At 42.8% G+C, this 20,517-nt stretch overlaps 1 protein-coding gene across 1 annotated transcript in view; it reads right to left on the bottom strand.

The window, feature by feature from the left end:
- Positions 1–20,517, bottom strand: part of trps1 (trichorhinophalangeal syndrome I) — a 127,781-nt gene that overhangs the window by 60,776 nt on the left and 46,488 nt on the right. Inside the window, exons 5-8 of the mRNA XM_061742391.1 lie at positions 20,084–20,298; positions 18,559–18,769; positions 18,191–18,422; positions 9,213–9,984 (exon numbers count right to left, since the gene is read on the bottom strand). Coding sequence (XP_061598375.1) covers positions 9,213–9,984; positions 18,191–18,422; positions 18,559–18,769; positions 20,084–20,298 — 1,430 coding nt within the window. The remainder of the gene's footprint in view (positions 1–9,212; positions 9,985–18,190; positions 18,423–18,558; positions 18,770–20,083; positions 20,299–20,517) is intronic.

Genomic DNA, 20,517 nt, shown 5'->3' with positions numbered 1-20,517 from the left:
CAGCTAGGAGCTAAAATAACCACAGTGTTTTACCGTTGCCATGTCAACGTGATGAAAAACACCTTGTTTCGCCGGTTGGGGGGGGGGGACTTATGCGTCACGGGTGCCCAGCCGAGCCAATGAAAACGGAGCGAGTCAAAGCGGCATGTGTCTGAACAAATGAGACGCAGTTGTGAGACGATATCCGGCCAGGCGTTACAGCCACGCCAGCGTCTTTATTTCACATCACATGATGTGAAATAAACTACTGCATCGGTCAGAAGAATAGTGTCTTTTTTTCCCTTTTTAAGTTTTATGTGGCACTAGTGGCCTTTATGGAGAAAATAGGGAGACAGGAAACAGGTAGAGAGAGGGGGGAAGACATTGCAGTATAGAGCGACAGGCCGGGACTTGAACCTGCGCCGCACGAGGACTATAGCCTCTACCAGAGGTGTTAGAGTAGCCAAAAATTGTACTCAAGTAAAAGTACTGTTACTTCAGAATAATATGACTCAAGTAGAAGTAAAAAGTAGTCATCCAAATAATTACTTGAGTAAAAGTAAAAAAAGTACTTGGTGAAAAAACTACTCAAGTACTGAGTAACTGTTGAGTAACATCTTATTTTTTTTTTTAACACAACCATTCAAATAGACAAAAGTACAAAATAATCATCTTCAGGCAAATTAAACCAATAAAATAATAAAATAAATTAAAATTAATACAACATAAAAAATAGCTTAAATTAAAATAAGCTTAAAGTAAATTCAAGTACTTTAATGAATAATAAAATAACAGAATAAAAAAAATAAATTAAGCACAAGTAGCACAAAATTTCAAGCCTTTGTACTTTTCTTTTTTAACCAGGCAGAACTAGAACAAGCCCATGAACTCATAGAAACTCCGTGTGTGTGTTTGAGTCTGTGTAAATGTGACAAAACATGCAAAAACAAACATTTTCCCAAAGAATCACTCAGTGATGTCATGAGATTGACGCGTACGTGGATAAAAGGGATAAAAGAAAAGTAACAGCTCAACGTAGCCTAATGTAGCGGAGTAAGAGGAACAGTTTCTTCTTCACAAATCTACTCAAGTAAAAGTAAAAAGTATAGTGATTCAAAACTACTCCTAAAAGTACAACATTTCCCAAAATTCACTCAAGCAAATGTAACTCGTTACTACCCACCTCTGGCCTCTACATACATGAGAGCAGTTCCTGCCTGCCAATAAAGTTTAGACAATTATAAAGACGTTGTATTATATCCAGAGAGAGAAATGTCTTATCTGCAAGACTTTCTGGTACCCAGCAGCAGCCCTGGAGCACAGAAGGCCAGTTCATGGTTGTGCGTTCATGTCAGTTTGCATCTCAGCTGCTTCTGAGAACACTGTGAAACCAATGCCAAGACGACGCAGCTAAACCTGAGCAGCGAGGGCCTGCTTTGGCTGAATGTTTTAGGCATGGAAGGTTTAAGGGGATTAACTAGAGCAGAAGAGGAGACTCCGACAGGTAGATGTGCATCTTGAAAGTCCTGCCCAGCACCAGTGGGAAGCTGCAAAGCCTTTAACACACTGGCAACGTAGAAGACATCCTCTTTGGCGGCAGACAAGCCTCGAAACCTCAAAACCTTTCAAAGCCAAATCACAGCATTTCAAAGTCAATTTAGGGAATTTTTTAAATGAAAGATTCCTAACTTTAAGGTCCCGGATTGGTAAGAAAAAACAACAAAGACAAATGTGAATAAGGCCATTCAAAGCCGCTTCAAGGGAGGATCACCATCATCAGTGACCGTGAGCCAAGTACAAAAGCAAACATTTCATTTGCGTGAACCAATAATGCCAAGCTGTCACCTTCTCCGCGCACACGCTGCCCGCTGCGTGCAAGAGTCGCGTGTGTGGAACATCCAGACTGGGCCTAAATGCGGTTCAAATGGTGTAATTTGTTTTTCAAGGCAAATGTAATGTTCCTAGCAGACAATCAGACTGCTGTGGACTGTCACACAGCGTAAAGCCACACGCCGTCATGACACGCAGTCTTTCATCAGGCAGACACACACTCCACTCACACATAGACACACACATATAATCACACATGACCTTATCTACCGATGTGCCCATACGGAGACACAGACGACACACACACGGGTCGGAATCAAAGCAAACCCGTTTGTTGCTATTACAATAAGCACACACAGACACACACTGGCACATTTTTTCTTTCCAGCATGGTTATGTTTATTTGAGTCTGTGTCCTGATGGGAAATGTGATTGCTACACAACTGCTACACACACACAAACCAAACGAGCCACAACAGACAACTCTGTCTGAGAGAGACCGGGCCAACGCCAGAGTGGATTCCTCCTCCACACACACACACACACACACACACACATAGAATGAAAGAGGCTCATTTCCTCCTACGAGAGTCTCTGGAAGTCTCTGACATCTTCAGCGATAATCTTCATGCCTCAGATGAAATTCTTAGAGAAAGTCTGGAGATCGTGTCCCGTTTAGCTCTGGCTGATCTGGGCTGTGCTGCCGGTGGATGAGCAGCAGCAGGAAGCACCAACGCTTTCCACATCCAGGAGTCTTTCTCTGACATCATTTTACACGTCCACACCGGACGAGTCAAAGCTCACGTCGCCCGTGGTGATCGTCACAGTTGTAAAGTCGGTGGTGAAAACCTGGCCTCCCAGGCTGCATCTCAGTCTTTAAAACATGTAAAGCTGTAATGCATCGATGAAAGTACAGTGAATATGAAATGTCAACTGTGAAATATCAACTCCTGACCTGATTTAAGGTCCCCATCTGCAGCGTTTGAACTCCACATGATGGTTCATTAAGCTTCGGAGAAAAATGTGCAGCTCATCATTGTTCTCCGTATCGGAGGTTTGGATGTTCCTCCCCGATACATCTCGTTACCCATTTATGAAGCTCCACTGCTGAAGCCTCCAGACTTGTAACTACACTTGCCAATCCAGGAATCACTTAACCTGAAATATTAAATATGCATGCGCAAATGCTGGCAGAATTGATCCTGAGTTCTCTCCGCTTCACTAAGCCAACAAAGTCTAATTAGGAGACCTACATGGCGATATTTTAAAGCTTTAGTTTCTAAATGTATTCCATCATGGTTAATGAATTTCTCGTCATTAATTGTTTATCGCGTTCTTCCCATAGATCTGTACTTGTATTCTTGTGAAAGTTCTGTAGCTACACAAGCTCTGTTCAGAGGGTCAACTTTTCGGGGGACTGAAACTCTGAATCACAGCAGTTCTGAGAGACGGAGCCCAGTCCAAATAACTTGCTATTTGAAGCCTCTGGCGAGACCAAAAAAATGCCCTTTTGGTTAAGGGACGTGTGGACGGGGTCACTGAAGACAGACTGAGGTAGGAAATCTTTTTTTTTTTTAGCCCTTTCCGTACACTTGTAAAGTTAAAATTACGTCAGCCTGTTTGTCCACGAGTGTAAGAATATCAGCATCGTGCTCATTCGATCAACACTGAAATCACAAATATTTAAAAGCAGCTCGGTGGCTCGGTGCAGTTGGAACTGATGAAAAAGTCCCTTAAAGGAGCTTGAGGCTGGATTGTGGTAAGATTTATGAAAAACATCCGTATACATTTTAAGTTTTCTAGTAATAATGTCAGATGAAGCGTTCCAAACCCAAAAGAATGTTTCCTCTAGTTTATCTCTCCTTTGCCTTGAACAGGCTGTGTGCTGCAAAATGTGCTGCAATTCGGGCCCAAATTTCCCGCGTTGGGCGGCGGATGTGACGTCACATGACGCTGCATGTGCGTTCTCCCCGTTCTCCCGTGCCGGCTTCACTGTTGGCTGCAGTACCCCCAACGGCCGTCGTGGAGAAGGGTGGCGCTAGAGAGTCTCATTTCTTAAAAGGAGCCTCATGCTCCTTTAAAGGCAGAAAAAGCAGCATCGATATTACTATAACACGTTGTAATACACAACGGCCACGTTGAGTGATCCAGAAGATGGGGAGAATTTTCTTATTTTTTTCAATTAAATTGTTTGTGCAAAACTATAATCACAATTAAGGATCAAGATGACAAGGCTGCCACCGAGGTCCAAGCCAGATCTTCCTCATCTCTTCTTCTTCCTTCATTTACAATATTTAAAAAGCACTTTTCTCAACTCAAGTAAAAGCAAGGACCCTCTACAGTTCGAAAGCAAAACACAAACGTACTTTTAAAGTAACTTGTGGTGGCTGGTTTTATATGACGTTTTTACAGGGAATGCAAAGGATTAAGGTCTTTAAAACACTCAATATTCAATTATAACACATGGGAATACAACAGATGTCCATTAAGCAAACAAACATACAGTGTTTCTTACACAAACACACACACACAAACACTCTGTAATTTCCTGTGCCGGATATAAAGTGATGTCCAATTATCAGCACAGCAAATAAGTTAAATTCACGCTTTAATTTCCTTACAAAACACACAGTCAGAATGCAAATGCAGTCACGCGGCGCGTAATTAAGCATCCGAGCGGTGGAGCACACGTACGATCACACGGGTGCATGTATTCACGGACACGCATGAATTTGCACATGGATACGGAGAGAGGGAAACAAAACGGCAAGTAATGAGAAGCGCATGGAAATACAACTGTGTCTAGGAGAGTGTGTGTGTGTGTGTGTGTGTGTGTGTGTGTGTGTGTGTGTGTGTGTGTGTGTGTGTGTGTGTGTGTGTGTGTGTGTGTGTGTGTGTGTGTGTGTGTGTGTGTGTCCTTTAAACATAATTAGCTCCGTCGGGTAGAAATATAAACGAGAGAGAGTTTAATGCAACTTTCCTCTGATCTGCTAAAAGCTCACATTATCTCTTCTTCGGTGGTGTCCAGGTGGTGTGTCAGCGGTAGGAATGGGCGATATTTTACCGTTCACGATAAACCGTCAAAAAAATTCCCCACGGTAACAATTTGTCATCTCGCGGTAAAAGCAATAAATTCCTGTTGATGACGTTTTTGTGTAACGAACATGGCGGAAGGCGGATCTGAGAGCGAGGAGCTCGTTGTTAAATGAGGCTCCAGCTCCGTTATCTGGAACTGGTTTGGATTTAAAAAGAGAGACGAGGAGCAAACATCATCTATTATATGCAGAGTCTGCAAAAAAACAGTGAGTGCAAAGGATGACAATACTGTTTCTTTATTTATCAGGTTGTATTTTTTTCTACTTTGTGATTTTATAAGCTAAGAAAACTTGAAGGACAATGGTACTTTTGCTGTTTGCACTGTTATCCCACTGTTTAAGCCATACAGTTTGAATAAATGTTGAATCTGTTCTTACATTTCAAACTTGTTTCATTTGAGTCATTACAGTTTTGCAGTACAGGTGGACTCCAAAGACTGAATGTGGTGATAGATTTATAGTTAACAAGGTGGAGTTGAATTGGTATTTTTTTTAATCGTCATTTTTATCGTTATCGGGATAAATGCCAGAAATTATCGTGATACATTTTTTAGTCCATACCGCCCATCCCTACTCAGCGGTGTCTCGTGTTCCCCGTCTCTTGTCTCATCTGGACGTCATGCACAGGACTTGTAAAACCCCCGAAATCCATGTTTCAGTGCTGCCCGATGACCGCACGACATCTAAAAAATCAAATCAATAAATTCTCCAGGTTGCATCCATTTGTCTAATCACGCAGATGCACAACAATTGTATTATACAAACTAAGTTTTGCATCAGTTCCTATATTCTTTTATACATTTTCCAGCGTCTACAGCGGCCTGTCGCTGCGGGGAACCACCACCACTCATCTTGTCTCTTCCCGTGTATAAATGTCCACCAAACTCTTCCTGAAGCTCCAACTATGTCTCATGCAGACAAAAAGCCAAAACGACCTGAATGCTTTTGCGTGTGTGAGGCGCGTATTGATCAGCGCGAATTCGGTGAGTTGTCCTTAGAGAGAAAGAAAGGAAATTAAAGAAAAAGAATGGAAGGGAAGGCAAGAGGCAGATCGATGAACCAAAGAATAGGAAGTATGAGTGAGGATGAGGGGAAACGTGCACTAACACGAGCGCAGGGGCAGCGTAAAGAAACATAAACCCGGGTGGAGAAGAAATTACACCTCGGGCATTTATTTCTACTTCTATTTCTTTTTCATCTGTCACTCCCTCCGTGCCACATGTCCTCCTGTATCGTCCCATCAAGATTCATTTACTGACACCCCACTTACCCCCCATCAGTCTACATCTTTAAAAAAAGAGCTCATTTAAGTGCTAATAACAATTGTCTGCGTCTGTGCCGTAATGTTACTGGAGATGATTGTTTGCATGTACGCCTCTTTCTAATCCCGTCTGATGATGAGTCAACTATATTCATGGGCGCGTGATATTTGTGTTTTCGTGTCAAGATGCAATGCCACAGGAACTCGTGAGAGGCGGGTGATAGCGAGGGCCAAATCTAATTAAGCCATCGAATTAATAAGCCACGTTTAACTTCTACTTCATTAAAATTCCCGTCTCTTCTCATCATCTCTCATTTCTTGTCTTCGGCTGCACAGGTTTCTTTTCTGAGTTTATGACGGGTCCATCACACAGATGTGGGTTAAAGTGGGTGCAGGCAGATGTTTCTGACGAAGCAGCTGGCGCTCCCCGTCTGCTCCAGGAGACGAGGAAAATGTGAGTTTTAACCTGAAATAGCCTGTTGATGTATCTACCAATTGTAATTCACACTGTGTGGCCAAAGTTTATTCAAATTTCAGTTTTCATTCACATTTTCCATTTCCTATGACAGGAATATCTGTTTGTTTGGAAAAACTAACTACTGCAACCAGGAAACGCCTCCCAATTTAATCAGAAAATGTTCATGCTATGTCTGCATATACAGATCCTGTGATGCTGAATGATTGGGAGTTTACTTATCGCATGTTAAAGGGGACCTATTACGGCATCTAATACCTATTTTAAACAGGCCTTGAATGTCTTAAAAACAAGCTTTTGATTGTTTTTGCTAAATAAATTAGAAATTCAGCATCTGAGCCATGTCTTTATCTTCCCATTCTCTAACCTCATTATCTATGCAGGATTCTGAGTGGGCGGGGCTATGATAATGAGGCTCTGTGCTGATTGGCTGCCTGAATGACGCGATACACCGCTACGAATAAATGGTGGAAGCTCCGGCCGGCGGAGTTAGTTGTGGGCGTGGTTTCACACATCGGAGGCCAACCCATGTAAATCGAATTTTCGTTACGTAACAAAAGGGAGCAGAATCTGAACATCAGACTGGACGGCTCCGGGCGGCTGTACAGACACTGCAGAATTTTGTTGCTTTCCTCCTTCTCTGAGTTGGCAGGCTGAGGGGAGACCACTTTATATATGTTAAAGCAAGAAAAAACCTGTTTTTCATAATAGCTCCCCTTTAAGTGCATACGCAGCATGTAAGACGGCTTTATCTGTCTGAGTTTATACCGTCCTCATGGCTGAACATCTCTCCTATGGTCTCGTTGGTCCAAACTACACTGCGACCTCAGGAAGGCCTTGCTATGATTTTCACTTAAAAACTAATTGAAACGGCCTTTCAACCTTTCCCAGAGTGATGGACAGCAGCAGTTGCTTCTCTAAGATCATTGCTGATGTCTTTCCTTTGTGGCATTGTGTTAATACCTATGTGAATGCTCCAGCAAACTGACAAATATTCAGCTTTTATCGAGGCCCTCATGCCTGCAGGAACAGCGTTCCCAGGCAGTGCCGATTGCACATGTCCCAGCTGACTTTTATCACATCCTGATATGTAAAGTTTTAGAATTCAACGTTTTTCCCAAGTGGCCCCAATCTCCGTCAAAACTGCACACATCTTTATCTCGGTCCGTCATTCCTCTCTCATGCGAGTAACTCTCTCTCTGTTCTTCTCTTTGAATGTGAGCATTAGTGCTCTGGCCTCGGAGACACCGGTCCCACCCACGGTAATGAGCAAACCTCTCGCTGCCCCACCCTGGCCCGGCCTGCCAAGTCGCTGCCAACGCCTCGCACAGACGCACAAACAGGCCGCACCGCAGCTTGTACAAAGAAGCCACAGACTCCGCTCATACACTGATATGTGTACACACACAGCAGCAACACCCTTCTTACATCCACACCAAGCGAACACACAGACCCACGTCAGTGACAGCCCAAACACCCACCCCGCCACAGACACCACCTTCAGTCTATTCTCATCTAATGTGATCATGGCACATTAGCGGCGCTGGTGCAGCCGCAGTCTATTCCTGCCGCTCCATGACATCACTGCCGAGAGAGAGAAAAGCATTGCGGTCCGTAATGTAGCATGAGGGAACTGAGTGACAGCCGGTCGTCATGGGAACTGTCAGTTTGACAACGTGTTGCCATGCCGATATCCATAAGTGTATCGTGTTGGGAGTGAAAGTTCCACTTTAAAAAGAAAAGAAAAGAAGAAAAACAGCCAGATAAATGCAGCTGATGCGAGAGGAAGTGTTGCCATGGGATTCTAGCCACAACAGATGAACACACACGTCTGTGAGGATACTTGCTCACATTTGCACAAGCCCTCTAAAAGATGAGGGCAGGGAAACAGATTTTATTGTAACCGCTCGCTGCATGACATCTAATCCCCACATCTGACTGAGAGGACAGATGACTGGAAGATGAAAGCCTCTTAATAGAGGCACTCTGACAACTCCGTACTGTCAGCAGGTTGGCTCTGGCTACAGAGCCGGGGCCATACAGGCTTTTATTGGAAGAGTAAGAGGTAAACAACCACGTCTGCACTGCAAAAACTCAAAATCTTAACAAGAATATTCGTCTTATTTCTAGTTAGAATGTCTCATTTTTAGTCGAGAAATCTCATTACACTTAAAACAAGAGTCATTACCAGAAAAATAACTTATTTGACAATTTTCTCCTGTTTCAAGTACATTTTCACTTAAAAAAGGGAGAAAAAATCTGCCAATGGAACAAGATTTTTTTTGCTTGTAATGAGAAGATAAATCTTGTTCCATTGGCAGATTTTTTCTACCTTTTTTAAGTGAAAATGTACTTGAAACAGGAGAAAATTGTCAACAAGTTATTTTTCTGGTAATGACTCTTGTTTTAAGTGTAATGAGATTTTTTCTGACTGAAAATGAGACATTTTAACTAGAAATAAGACAAATATTCTCGTTTTAAGATTTTGAGTTTTTGCAGTGTGACTAAAGAAACAGAAAGGTTTTGTCATGGAATGAAGAAAACCAGGGATGCGTGCACATGCTGGACTTACTCGGAGCAGGGATTGGGACTCCTCTTTCGTGGCTCCTCCTTTCCCCTCCTGGTTGCCTCCTCCTCCAGCTCCACCCCCTCCTCCTCCGCCTGCATACTGTTGACTGGACATCTGGCTCTGCTTCTCTCCTCCTCCTCCTGTAGCCGTTCCTCCTGCTCTCCCTCCGCCATACAGCTTGGCATCTCCCAAAAATGACTTGGAATCTCCCAGAAACGACTTGGTGTCTCCAAGGTAAACCATGCTAGGTGAGGCCACAGCCCGTTTCTGCTGCGAGGCCTCGTGATTGGCTGAAACAAAAGACAGTGAGAGGGGAGAGGCGAAAAGAGAGGGGCTCCCACTTCCTGCTCCTCTTTCAGGCCCCATTTGCTCCTTGGGCACCCAGAGTAAGCCGTGGGCCTGCTCGCCTCCTCTTTCTCCCGGCCCTCTCGTCTCCCCCAGAACCCAGCCCTTCTCCCTCTCCTTCTCCTCGCCTCCTTCGCTCTTCACCAGCCCGCCCGCCTCCTCCCGGCCTCCCTCCGCCAGCCGTCCCTCGGGTGGAGCCAGGGAGTAGAGCAGCCGTAGATCCCCCTTGCTCTCCTCTTTGATGGCTAAGGTGGACGGGGCCGAGCAGCCGTTGGTGGAGAGCGTCAGGGACGGCGTCATGGAGGCGGGTAAGGAGCCTAGTGAGGGAGCAGAGTCATGACAGTGGGCCGAATTAAAATGGTCGAGGAGGGCCGACGAGTCGGGAGCTGTGAAGTCACAGTGTCGACAGCGGCAACATGCGTGGATACGCCTGCAAGAGAGAAGAAAGCACGTTCCGATTAATTCAATTCAGTTCGGTTTTATTTACATGGCGTCTATTACAACAGCAGTTTTTCTCTAGATCAGGGGTTGAAAGAGCCATATTGGACCAAAAACACAAAAAACTAATATGTCTGCAGCAGCAAAAAATGAAAAGTCTCGTATCAGCCTTAGAATGAAGGCAACACATGCTGCATGTATCTATATTAGTTAAAACTTCGAGAAAAAATTCGAAACGTCGAGAAAAAAGTCGAAATTTCAAGAAAAAAGTTGAAATGTCGAGAAAAAAGTCAAAATGTCAAGAAAAAAGTCAAAATGTCAAGAAAAAAGTCAAAATGTTGAGAAAAAAGTTGAAATGTCAAGATGAAAAAGTAGAAATTTTCGAGAAAAAAGTCGAAATTTTGAGAAAAAAGTCGAAATGTCGAGAAAAAAGTCAAAATTTCGAGAAAAAAGTCAAAATGTCAAGAAAAAAAGTCAAAATTTCGAGAAAAAAGTCAAAATGTCGAGATTAAAAAGGAAAGGAAAAAGGAGGAAAAAGAGAAAAAAAGGAAAAAAGAAAAAAAAGAGAAAAAAAGGAGAAGAAAAGAAAAAAAGGAAAAGAAAGGTCAAACATTTTTGAAAAAGCTCCAGGAGCCACTAGGGCGGCGCTAAAGAGCCGCATGTTGCCGACCCCTGCTTTAGATGCTTTCCAGAGACCAGAGCATGACCCTGAGCATTTATTACATAAACAATAGTGGGATTATGACTTTTTTTAAATAAAAAATGAGAAAAGTACTCATATCGTGCTTTGACTGAATTACAAATAAAATAGTGTAGTGTTAGCTTGCCAACAACCAATCTGGCTATTAACAGTTATCTGAAATGTAAGTGAATTATAAAGGGACTGAACTCAACACCGGAGGCTCAAAGACACAGTTTCATTGTGCTTTTCATATAGAGTCACTTTGTTTCCACATTGTTTCATGTTAAATTTGAAAAAAAAAGCCCTTGATTCCAATCTGGACACTGAAATAGCTTGAAGAGGGAGGTTAATCCACCCGGATCTGACTGCATCAGAAGTGCATCAGCCCCTGTGTGCTTTTCCTCCAGCAAATCAGGTAGAGTTTCATGGCGTTTGGGGCCAAATAGTGACTCAGTCTCCATCGGAATGGCAGTGAATTACTTAAAAACGGTGAGGAACATAAATGAATCTGAATGACAAGCACTGAATCACCAACCAACTTCATTTCCTGCTGGCAAAGCCCTGAATCACCAGCCATACATCTAGGAAAACAACATCAGAGTTTTTCCAGGCTCAGGGCTTCTCGTGCTGGCCAAGAAGGAAAATCAATAAACCATCTACAACACAAACTTGGACTGCTAACAGCAGCCTTCGGTGGGTCCGCTATAGGCAGCTCATTTACATTTATATTATATGAGAAATACTAAAAAGCTGCTGTCACGCACTGCACAAACATGAGTGGGGATAAGAACGTGTTTTATTGAATATTAAAACTGCTCATTTCTGCGATGAGTGGATTAGCAAATTATCGGCCCGTACAAATTATGCTTAGTATAAGATTTTAACTGCTTTTACAGACATTCTGCATGGAGGCTAAAATGAAAATAATTCTTTCATCAACACCATGGTTGCTCTGGGTATGGGTGTGTCATTTGATCTTTTCGGTCCCTGAACTGACTAATCTCAACTCTGGCTAGTGCCACTCCACTTTTCCTTCTTTTTTCTTGCTGATGTGGCAGAATAACTATTTACATCGTCAGGATATGAGGTACAGCACACAAAAAAGGTCAGCTAAAGCGAAATAAATAAATGACAATATCATTCTCCGTAATGGCGCGTGGGGAAAACTCAAAAAGTACTGACCTTTATCTAGCTGGAGAAATAAAACTCTTCAGTTCATTTCTTGCACTTATCCACATAGTTTAGATATTAATATGAAAAAGAATCTAACACAAACACAAAGAATACGTGGAGAAACAAAGAAATTATTGGGGAAAGTTTTATTCATTATTTATCTTCACGTGGTCGCATGAGTTTAAATATTTGCAGAACGTTGCGTTAAATGCACCAAACGTAGAAGAGAAAGCAGCTTTGGCCGTCAGCATGAACAAACCAAACACGCTGCTGCACACACAGGAGAGTGCACTATATTGTTCAAGAGGAAAAAACAACTATAAACATTAGACACACGTTTTAATCCTTTAAGTGTTTTGCATTAACCTTTAAAATACAATTGAGTGTGTCATCTGTGATTCAGTGAAGTGTTATTATTTCCTCTGGAATCTCAGGTCTCATTGTTTCTATTGTACCTGAGGTGTAGCGTGTTGTACAGCCAGCAGACCACATTAAAGCGATGTAAGAAGAAGTAATGGCTCTCTGAGACACTAAAGGAAGCAGCTACCAGCCCTCTGTTACCCCACTAATATTGTGCATTGCGTCACAGTGAAGCCCAGGAAATGAAATGTCATTGTTGAGCGTTCACTTCTCTCTCAACGCGTCTTCCTGGAGATCGCTGCCCCTGCATCCTCTGAGGTCAATAAACGCCCTCATCAAGATTCAGGTTCACATTTCATTCTGAAGCTCCTTGTCATTTACTAACGAGCCTCGGTTCTGATGGAGTACTGGGCCTCTACACGGAGATTGCTTTTGTTTGTTTTGTTGTGGCAAGCCCTGTTCATGGGAATTTATGAGAAATACGTCCCTTTCAATTAGGGGAGGGGATTATGTGAATTAATCATCCAGGATGATTTTAATTTCCGTTTTGTGAGAAAAGGAAAACAAATGAAACCTTGTAAGCGGCTACGAGGGGCACAGGTGTTACATGGCATGAAGTGAAGCTCCATTCCCATAAAGGTATTAAGAATTTATTGGTTGCCATGATTGAGCTAAAGAAAATCATTACATGCAATCTCTAACTGGAAAACTTAAAAAAAAAAAAAAAAAAAAAAAAAAACGAAGCTACATCTCACATTTAAATTAAATACAATAATAAAAAATCTGCTTCTCATGGTCGACTGGCTCGGCAATTATTTCATCCTAACAAAGCGACACTAAGAGCATTGGTTTTGTCTCTGCGACATGTCTCTGAGATGCCACCCCTGCTGGTTCTGATTTAAGATTTTTGCTCTTTTTAGTGAATCTGTGCCTACGTTCCATTAGAAACACCCACTCTGTTCGACAGGCTTGTGTAATTACGTCAACTACATTCTCAGTCATCACGACGTGCTGAGAGAAGTCTGAAAAACTTATTTAACTTATTTATACAGGTTGATTAAGTTATTTTAGCTCCATTAAACTCTGGCCCTGGTTGTGAAAAACCCCCCTCATTAAGTCTTGACCTTTATTGTCAAAAACTTTGGTTGATTTTACTGGTGGTGTGAAACTTTCTGGGTTTATTTCCCTTTTATTTGATTTGAGCTCCCAGATTCAGGGCTCAGATTTAGTTGCGGATGTGAGTGGACTGTTAAATCCCCACCTAAGTCTGCTTTGTCACCCTCTCTCCCACGTCTCTGCCTCTCAGACATTCTTTCCATTTTGTACTTTCCTTACCCCCCCTGCACTCCATCCCAATTCTTCTTTTATTTATATTTTCTTTTTTAAATGAGGCAGGTTTTTACATTTTTCTCTCATTTGGCATAGATCTTTTCACGAACCACTGTGTTAGTCTGCAACGTGTCTCGCTTGTGGTGGCGAACAATCTGCAGTCGAGATCAAAACTGTGAGAAATAAGTCACAACTATATCTAATTCTTCGTAGCTCTCTGAATCTGTGATGTGTTTTGCTCCAACTTTCTCACACCCCTCCTCTGGCCTTCCCACCCTAAACAGCTCTCGCTTGCTCTGTCATTTGCTGGCTCTCTTACTGAACATGTGTGCTGCTCCGACTGCGGGGACAACAAATTGACTCTGAGACCTATTTTAGACTCTTCAGGCTGATAGAGATCTGTGAAATCCAGTTTACGACTATTTTAGCAGGTAAACACGTTCACACAAAAACATTTCTGTGTTTAAGTCTTTACTTTCAAGACACATAAGACCTAAAATAAATTACACATGTAATTCTGCACAAAGAGGCTTATCCTGCCTGAAAATGCAGTAATTAAAAGGTCTAATTGTTTTTTAATCCATGATTATAGGTGAAAAAAACAGACTAAAGACTATCATTATGCTGTCACCTGCCTCGGGATTGGATGAATTCCTTGGTTATTCATAGGTGGAGGAGGCATTGTTGATCTTGCAGAGCAAGACTCATTAGATCACGTGTTTGAATGTTGGGTCCTGTCATTAAAGGGGACTATTATGGCATCTAATCCCTATTTTAAACAGGCCTTGAATGTCTTAAAAACAAGCTTTTGATTGTTTTTGCTAAATAAATTAGAAATTCAGCCTCTGAGCCATGTCTTTATCTTCCCATTCTCTAACCTCATTATCTATGAGGGATTGTGAGTGGGCGGGGCTATGATAATGAGGCTCTGTGCTGATTGGCTGCCTGATGCGAATGACGCAATACACCGCTCCGAAAAAATGGTGGAAGCTCCGGCCGGCAGAGTTACCGTGTCCTAACACCGTGTCATAACTGCATGCGATGCGAGCGAGCGTCAAAATCAATTCCATTGCTTTATTTTCTATTGGACTGTCCTAACTGGCCGTAGCGATGCCGTTTTGAGCTGGCCGTTTCCTACCGCTCGCGTTGAAAGCGCTGTAGGAAACGGTCACAGATGAGGAACGGCTGATCCAGTTACCGGTAGTTGAAATGAGAAGTTATCTCTATGATTCCTCCTCATTTCACCACAAAAACCTCAATAAAGTGGCAGCTGCTGGAGGGAGATGGACAGAGAGTGTCCGATGTCACGCAGTGCTACGATAGTCGGACGCTCTCATGCAGTTACACGGTTTTATAGTTGTGGGCGTGGTTTGCATTTTGGTTACGTAACGAAAATGCGCAAATCTGAACGGCTCGTAGAAGTCACATGACACTGGACGATCATCCAGGCGGCTGTACAGACACTGCAGAATTCGGTTGCTTTCCTCCTTCTCTGAGTTGGCAGGCTGAGTGGAGACCACTTTATATATGTTAAAGCAAGAGAAAACCTGTTTTTCATAAAAGGCCCCCCATTAATATACATCCCACCTATCAGCTCAGGTGTGTCCTGAACGCGTGATCCACCTGCAACAGGTCCCACACCTGCAGCTGTTACTGGCCATTTGTTTAATGCCCAGCTGTTGGCCAACTGTGCATGACACTTTGTAGCCTGTGGTTTATCGGGGGTCCTCACGTAAAGGTTTACGTCCGTCATAAATGCTGCGCTACTTTGGAGCCTTTTAAAAACCAGTTTCCATACATGCAGAACCAACGCGGAGCCGCCTCACTGCGTCATTAAGTTTCATCCAATGACGGACTTCCCTTTACTGTACTCTGATTGTCTGTTTTAACAGCAGTCTTGCGTCTCACCTGATGGGTCGTCATGGCGACAGAGCTGCATATGAAGCTAAAAAGAACAGCACTTTTGGTTGAGCCTGCTCTTTTTTTCTAATACATTTTAAAGACATTTGATTGAAACTACAAAACACCTATCGCTGCAACTAACCAAATGTATCCAACCATTTTCGAAAAGAGTTTTATCTTTTGCAGGGTCAAGGCGGTCTGCTGGAGTCTATCCCAGCTCATTACAGGCGAGAGGCAGGGGACCAAATGTATGAACACAAGAAAAAAGAAATAAATAAGTTGGTGCACACAAATTTACTGTGTACAGTCACATAGATTTTTTTGCTTTACAAGCTCTCATGAAGCCCCCATCCCCCCTTCCCCAGAAAAGGTTTGGCTTAAACGCTCTATACTGGTGCTTTTGTAATGTTTTTGTAATGGCATTTTGACCAAAACTTGTTGGATATTTCATTAACACGTCAGGAAATTGCATCAATAGAAGTTATTCATCAGAGGAACTGAGCTGGCCAGGGTGTGACTGTGACGGACTGACTGACGTGGTTGAGATGACGGATGATGACGGATAATCCACAGAGAGCTGAATACCACAAACAGAAACTGGCCCCCTGAGACACTGCAGCTCCCTCATGCATTAATATTCCTGCTAGAGTTTAGACTTATATCTAAGATTCATTTGAAATGGAAAGAGTCTTCAAGTGTCAGCCACCAGCTTGAACTGCAAGAGACAATTTTGTTGAAAGAAATTACAGACCAAAAGGAAGTCTACGTGCTGTTCTAAAGTATTGCTACATATGCTGGACCAGGTTGTGTCTCTCCGTCCAGATTGAAGCTGATCAGCTGTGTTTAACACCTTGATGCACTGCAAAAACTCTAAATCTTAACAAGAATATTTGTCTTATTTCTAGTTAAAATGTCTCATTTTTAGTCAAAAAAAATCTCATTACACTTAAAACAAGAGTCATCACTGGAAAAAAACAACAATTTTCACCTGTTTCAAGTAGACTTTCACTTAAAATTAGTAGAAAAACCTGCTATTGGAACAAGATTTGTTTTGCTTGTAATGAGAAGATAAATCTTGTCCCACTGGCAGATTTTTCTACTTATTTCAAGTGAAAATTTACTTGAAACAGGTGAAAATTGTCAAATAAGTTATTTTTCAGGTAATGACTCTTGTTTTAAGTGTAATGAGATTGTTTTGACAAAAAATGAAACATTTTTACTAGAAATAAGACAAATATTCCTGGTAAGATTGTGAGTTTTTGCAGTGTGGAGACGTGCTGCCCGCTTCACTATCATTCCTTCTCCCAGGGAACCAGGGACTCACAGCTCATCAGCACTGGTTTCTCCCCTGCTGCTCTCCCTGTACACCGACAGCTTCACCTCCAGCCATCAGATGACACCGCCCTCATCGGACTTATCTCTGATAGTGACGAGTCACCTACAGGTGGGAGGGTGAGCGTCTGGCGACCTTCTGCAGGGAGAACGACCTGTCCGCCTCCGGCACTCCCCTTTGCCAGGGGAGTCCGGTCCATCAGGACCAAAACCTCATGCCACAAGAACAGTTTCTTCCCATTCGCTAAATCCTGTCAACAAGGAGCCCCTCTTGATGCTGACTCTCTCCCTCCCCTTCCAGGCCTACGAGCTACATCCACGGAGCATCTCCAGACCTTCTATCGTCTCTAATTGAATATATATATATATATATATATATATATATATATATATATATATATATATATATATACATATACATATATATACATATATATACATACATACATAGCAAAAACTCAAAATCTTAACAAGAATATTTGTCTTATTTCTAGTTAAAATGTCTCATTTTTAGTCAAAAACTCTCATTACACTTAAAACAAGAGTCATTACCAGAAAAATAACTTGTTATTTGACAATTTTCACCTGTTTCATGTAAATTTTCACTTTTTTCCAGTGATGAGTCTTGTTTTAAGTGTAATGAGATTTTTTTGACTAAAAATGAAACATTTTAACTACAAATAAGACCAATATTCTTGTTAAGATTTTGAGTTTTTGCAGTGTGGTGACGTTTCTGTGGAATAATGTGATGTTCTGAAGCCTAAATGTCCGTTTCTCCGTTTACAAGCAAACATGAAGACGGAGTTTTTGCAAATCTCCACTTTGGCCGGAGTTTTCAGAAATGATGGTTTTTGGTGACTTTGAGCTTTGTTTTCGTGTAAACGAACGGCCAAAACGCATGAAAACACCACAGTTTTTGCTACGTTTTTGCTACGGCCATCATTTCCTGGAAGATGGAGTACAAAGAAAATAATTTCGTTACTTAATCGTCTCCCTGACACGAAATTGGAACTTTTTCACAGTTGTTTTGTATTTGCAAACATTGAGTTGCAGTGCTAAGTGGAATTGTACCTCTTTGGGTGGAAATCAGTCACATCTACGCAATCATTCATGCAATCCACTATGAAGACACGGGGCAAAACCGCTGGTGTTAGAAGAGATGGTTCCTTTTCTTTTTTTTCTAGCTACCAATAAAAATGTCAGACTGTCGAGAGCGCTGGTGAAGGAAACACACTCACACAGCCACGCACACACAAATAACCTCGGTTGAAAGATTAAAATGCATAAATATGTGGCTTCTGGAGTTTTATCAGACTTAGGCAGACAAAGCGGAAGAACAAAAAAAGAAGAAGAGCACTGTGATTCAACAAAGAGACAAAATACTACATTTTGTAAAAGTATTATTCAACATCCCCCGCACCTGTAGTGTCTGAAAATTTCTTCTTCCACTTCGGTGATGAAGTGACACTTGGTGCACGAGTACTCCCTCTGTGCTGCTCCCCTCCCGCCGTCTCCCCCGGCCTCCTCCTCCGCCTTGACCTGCGGGTGCGCCCCCTTCAGGTTGATCAGGGTGTGGCAGCTCTCATAGTGTTGCAGCAACACATCGATGTCAGTGGTGGCGAACGTGCACTGGTCGCACAAATGGGTGACGCCTAGAAAAGTGTGACGACACAAAAGCAGTGAGGAAACGCTGAAGATTCACACTCAGCAGACGAAATGCGCACATTGAAAAGACATTAGGGGCATATGTTATGGATTTGCTGCACGATGACCAAGCTCCCTACATACCTTGAGCGACAACAGGATGTGCGGGGTCAGAGGGGTGAGAGGTGGAACCAGAAATCACACTGGGGTCACCCCTCGGGTTAGGGGGAGTCACGCTGGGCGAGGTGCTGCTTGCACTTTTTGAACCGATGGCATCCTGCGGTTTGGGGGGCTGAGGAAACTTTGAGCTGCACTTGGGGCAGGTGGTCTTCCGGCACGCGAATGGGTGGGACACCTTTTGGGAAAAATAAGACCTTAAAGCACTGGTTGTTTTTTTTTTCCATGACTTGTGATGAATCTGAATGTCAGCAGTAACGCAACAAAAGTCCTTTGTTAACAAATCCACTGGACTGAAAACATGAACTTTTCATTTCACACATTTTCCTTTGTGAGTTATGTACTTGGATGTGAGAATAAAATCACTAACTGACACTAACACTTTCTGTGTGGAGTTTGCATGTTCTCCCTGTGTTCTCTTGGGTAGCTAATGTGAGCTACCCTCACAAAAACATGCAACAGTCCTGGGCTATACATGCCCCGTCTGGCCAACCGGGGGCTTCAGATGGGGTGGGGAAGATCTGGCCGGAATAAAGTGATCCTTCCACGCGCTACGTCCGGCCGGAGAAACCCCACCCTTTCTGGTGAAAAGAAGCTGCTCACTCCTCAGGATAAGGAGGAGACCTGAGCTCAGTGCGGGGCTTGGTAGAGGGAGCAATGCCCAGGACTGTCACTTAGGTAGGAGCACTGGGTAATGGGTAAAAAAAAAAAAATCAGGGATAAAAATAGAAAATTAAAGCTGCAAGCAGCGATGAACGGGCCCTCGCGCGTGCAATTTTCACCAATAAAGGTCAAGGACTCAAAACTAAGTCCGATGATACCACCCACGACTCTTTATATCAAACCATTCAAAAAATATGGCAGAAAATAGGAACTATCAAATATGGACCAATCAGATGAAGGGGGGGTGCGCTTTTTGGCATCTAGCATCACCACGGTAACGCTTATGACTGAGAAAAGTAATGCGCGCCGTCGCAGGATGGAGACGCACATTTTGATGTATAACACACCTGGGTGCATGTTATGGTTCGGGCCGCATTAACGGCCGAAGAAATGGCATAAATTGCGCCAAAATTACACGATTAATTCAAAATGGCCGACATCCTGTTGGGTTTCGGCCATGGTGCCAAGAGACTTTTCTTTAAGTTGTGACATGATACAGGTGTGTAGTGATTTTCGTGCATGTACGTCAAACCGTATTGTGGGGCTTGAGGCACGAAGTTTTCTAGAGGGCGCTGTTGAGCCATTAGCCCATTAATGTAAACCATTAAATATCACATTTTTCACCAGGCCTGGCTTGCGTGAAAATTTGGTGACTTTTGGGGCACGTTTAGGGGGGCAAAAAGGCCCTTATTTCTTTGGAAGAAAAATGAGAACGAGAAAAACAAAAACATTTCCTACAGATACAATAGGGCCTTTGCACTGTAAGTGCTCGGGCCCTAAAAATCACTAACTGAGGAAAACATAAACATAAGAGTGTGTGAGGACCCACCTCCCCCAGGTGCTTCTGCGGCTGGCACAGCCCCTGAGGGCAGTACATGCAGTGCTGGATGCAGCAGCGGTGGATGGAGTGGTTGTGCTGGTAGTGCAGCAGCAGCGGCGCCACCACGATCACGTCTGCACTGTGGGCCATCGAGTAACGGAAATCACACAACTGGCAGTTATAGCTGGTCACAACCGCCTCGGAATCGCTGCTGTTTGGGTCTCCTAAAAGCAGAGGACAGAGAGGTTACGGGTCTGATAACATAACGCTACACTGCAAAAACTCAAAATCTTAACAAGAATATTTGTCTTATTTCTAGTTAAAATGTCTCATTTTTAGTCAAAAAATCTCATTACACTTAAAACAAGAGTCATCATCAGATAAATAACTTGTATTTGACAATTTTCACCTGTTTCAAGTAAATTTTCACTTGAAATAAGTAG

This window comes from Cololabis saira, chromosome 15, assembly GCF_033807715.1.
Source record: "Cololabis saira isolate AMF1-May2022 chromosome 15, fColSai1.1, whole genome shotgun sequence".
NCBI classification, from domain to species: Eukaryota; Metazoa; Chordata; class Actinopteri; order Beloniformes; family Belonidae; genus Cololabis; species Cololabis saira.
The sequence above is the reverse complement of the archived record's forward strand: the minus strand, read 5'-3'. Positions and strand labels throughout refer to the sequence as shown.